The following is a 3283-nucleotide window of genomic DNA, read 5'->3' as shown; positions in this document are numbered from 1 at the left end:
ATTTTTGATAATGGGACTAAGACATTGCAATTTTGGTTTCCTAAATAAATATATATAAAAATAAAAAAAATAAATTAAAAAAAATATATATTACTATTGTAATATTTCACTGTAAAATAAACAAATGAAGCATTTAAATATAATAATAATAATAATAGTTTTATTTTAAATTACAATACTAATATTTTTTGCCAGTCTCAATTTCTTCATTTTCAAACCATCTTTTTGATTATTGCATTTAGCCATATTGCGATTTTGTTTTTATTTCAATGAATCGTACATTTGATCAGTTATCTGTGTTTCCTGGAAGTTGAATCTATGACCTTGGCATTTCCAGCTCTTTTCTCTACTCATTGAACAAAACTAGCTTAACCATCCGAGCATGCTGGTCAACTCCCTTCAATAGATACATTGAGCATGTCTAAACTAGCACTTAACCAGTCTGAACCAGCTGGTTCCAGCGTAAAACTACAACCTGATGCTCATCCGCAGGTGGAGTCAGTTCCGCGACCTGGTGGACCAGAAGAAAGAGTCCCTGAACTCGGCCTTGGGCGTGCAGAACTACCACCTCGACTGTAACGAGACCAAATCCTGGATCCGTGAGAAGACCAAAGTCATCGAGTCCACCCAGGAGCTGGGCAACGACCTGACGGGCGTAATGGCCCTCCAGCGCAAGCTCACCGGCATGGAGCGCGATCTGGCCGCCATCGAAGCCAAACTGGGCGACCTCCGCGGCGAGGCGGAGCGCTTGGCCGGCGAACATCCCGACCAGGCCAAAGCCATTACGGGACGGCTGGCCGAGATCACCGCCGTCTGGGAGGAGATGAAAGAAACCCTACGAAACCGTGAGGCGTCTCTCGGGGAAGCCAGCAAGCTGCAGCAGTTCCTCCGAGAGCTGGACGATTTCCAGTCCTGGCTTTCCCGCACGCAGACGGCCATCGCGTCCGAGGACATGCCCAACACGCTAGCCGAGGCCGAGAAGCTTCTGGCCCAACACGAAGGCATCAAGAACGAGATTAACAACTACGAAGAGGACTACCAGAAGATGAGGGACATGGGCGAGATGGTGACGCAGGGGCAAACGGACGCTCAGTACATGTTCCTGAGACAGAGGCTCCAGGCTCTGGATACCGGATGGAACGAGCTTCATAAGATGTGGGAGAACCGGCAGAACCTTCTGTCGCAGTCTCACGCCTATCAGATCTTCCTCAGAGACACCAAACAAGCCGAGGCCTTCCTCAACAACCAGGTAAGTTGGTTGAACACCAGTGTACTCCTGAAAATAAAGGCTCTTTATAGGCGTTGATGGTTCCATGAAGAACCTTTAACTTCCAAGATTCTTTATAGTTGAAAAAGATTCTTTAGATTATTAAAATCTTCTTCACATTAAGAAAAAAAATGGTTCTTTTATGTTTTATGGTTCACTGAAAGGTTCTTTGGGAAACTCAAAAATGGTTCTTCTATGGCATTGCTGCAAACAAAATATAAAATAATACTATTGTAATTAAAATTTTACTATTGTAAAATTAAAATGTAGTATTTAAGAAAAAATATATTTTAAATGACAATACTAATATTTTTTGCCTGTCTTAATTTTTTCATTTTCAACCATTTTTATGGTAATTGCACTAATCCATATTGCGATTTTTGGTTTAATAAATGAAAATATTAAACAAAATAAGAAATTTTACTATTGTAATATTTTAAAATAAAATTTAAAAATGGAGTATTTAATAATAATAATAATAGTATTTAAAATTACAATACTAATTTTTACTTTTTTTTTTATAATTACACTTAGCCATAATGTGATTTTGTTTTACTAAATAAAAAGGTAAAAAATAAGAAATTTTACTATTGTAATATTTTACAATAAAATTAAAAATTGAGTATTTAATAATAATAATAATAATAGTATTTCAAATTACAATACAGATTTTTACTTTTTTAAATAATTACACATATTGTGATTTTGTTTTACTAAATAAAATTGTTAAAAAAATAAGACATTTTATTATAAATAAACGTTGACTTTGACTATTAATGAAATATTTCACAGTAAAATAAAAAGCAAGTATTTAAGAAAAATAAGAAAAATATTTTATTAATATTACTTTTCTAATATTTTTTCATCTCACTTAATAAACTAATATTTTTTTCATCTCTTAATTTCTTCATTTTCAAATGTTAAACAAAACAAAAATTTTGCTATTGTAATATTTCACTGTAAACTTAAAAAAAAATCAAGTAAATAAAAATAATAAAAAGTGCTTCACACTAATTAAAAATGGTTCTTTTAAGAACTGTTCACTAAAAGGTTATTTTATGGCATCGCTATGAAAACCCATCTAGTTTGAGCTTTATCTGAGTGATTTATTCTATGTCTTTCTGTAGGAGTATGTTCTGGCTCATACCGAGATGCCCACCACCCTTGAAGGAGCAGAAGCTGCTATTAAGAAACAGGAGGACTTCATGACCACCATGGATGCCAATGAGGACAAGATCAACAGTGTGGTGGAGGCCGGGAGGAGACTGGCCAGTGACGGGAACATCAATGCCGACCGCATCCAGGAGAAAGCAGCCTCCATCGATGACCGGTAACAAAACACATGCACTTAAACAAGTCAAAGTGAACAGGATAATAGACAAAAGGGTCTGGCTGACCTTCGACCTTTAACCTGCAGGCATAAGAAGAACCGTGAGGCGGCCGTGGAGCTGCTCATGAGGCTGAAGGACAACAGAGACCTGCAGAAGTTCTTGCAGGACTGCCAGGAGGTGAGCTGACCCTGTTGTTTTAGTATCTTTAGGAAACTATTATAGTTTTTATTAATATTTAGAATTTGGAGTTTTTATTTATTTATTTCATTTTAATTTTCATTTTAGTTAAAGGTTTAGTAATTTTTTTGTGTGTTTTTGCCATTTTTATTATTTTTTTATATGTCTGTATAGTTTTTATTATTTTCAGTTTTAGTTATTTTAGTACATCAAGTTAAACTAAATTAAAATGAGAAATGTTGCCTTGGCAACTAACTGTAATAATTAAAAAAATATATTTCATTTCAGTTAACATTCATTTTAACACTTTTTATTATATTAGTTTCAGTTTTAGTTAACTATAACAGATGTTATTATAGTTTTTATTAATATTTTGAATCCGTTTATATATATATATATATATATATATATGTTGTCAAACGATTATTGACGATTTATTATGTATATATAAATACATGCACATGTATGTATATATTTAAGAAATGTGTTTTGTTTAAATATAAAATAC

The 3283-nt window shown here is 34.1% G+C and overlaps 1 protein-coding gene across 1 annotated transcript in view; it reads left to right on the top strand.

Annotated features, from left to right (window-relative positions):
* LOC107744586 (spectrin beta chain, non-erythrocytic 1-like) overlaps nucleotides 1-2784 on the top strand; it is an 84145-nt gene extending 81361 nt beyond the window's left edge. The window contains exons 14-16 of the mRNA XM_016558307.1: nucleotides 493-1249; nucleotides 2395-2597; nucleotides 2685-2784. Coding sequence (XP_016413793.1) covers nucleotides 493-1249; nucleotides 2395-2597; nucleotides 2685-2784 — 1060 coding nt within the window. The remainder of the gene's footprint in view (nucleotides 1-492; nucleotides 1250-2394; nucleotides 2598-2684) is intronic.
* Nucleotides 2785-3283: the final 499 nt, after the last annotated feature.

This window comes from Sinocyclocheilus rhinocerous, unplaced genomic scaffold, assembly GCF_001515625.1.
Source record: "Sinocyclocheilus rhinocerous isolate Xijiao unplaced genomic scaffold, SAMN03320098_v1.1 scaffold1670, whole genome shotgun sequence".
NCBI classification, from domain to species: Eukaryota; Metazoa; Chordata; class Actinopteri; order Cypriniformes; family Cyprinidae; genus Sinocyclocheilus; species Sinocyclocheilus rhinocerous.
The sequence above is the reverse complement of the archived record's forward strand: the minus strand, read 5'-3'. Positions and strand labels throughout refer to the sequence as shown.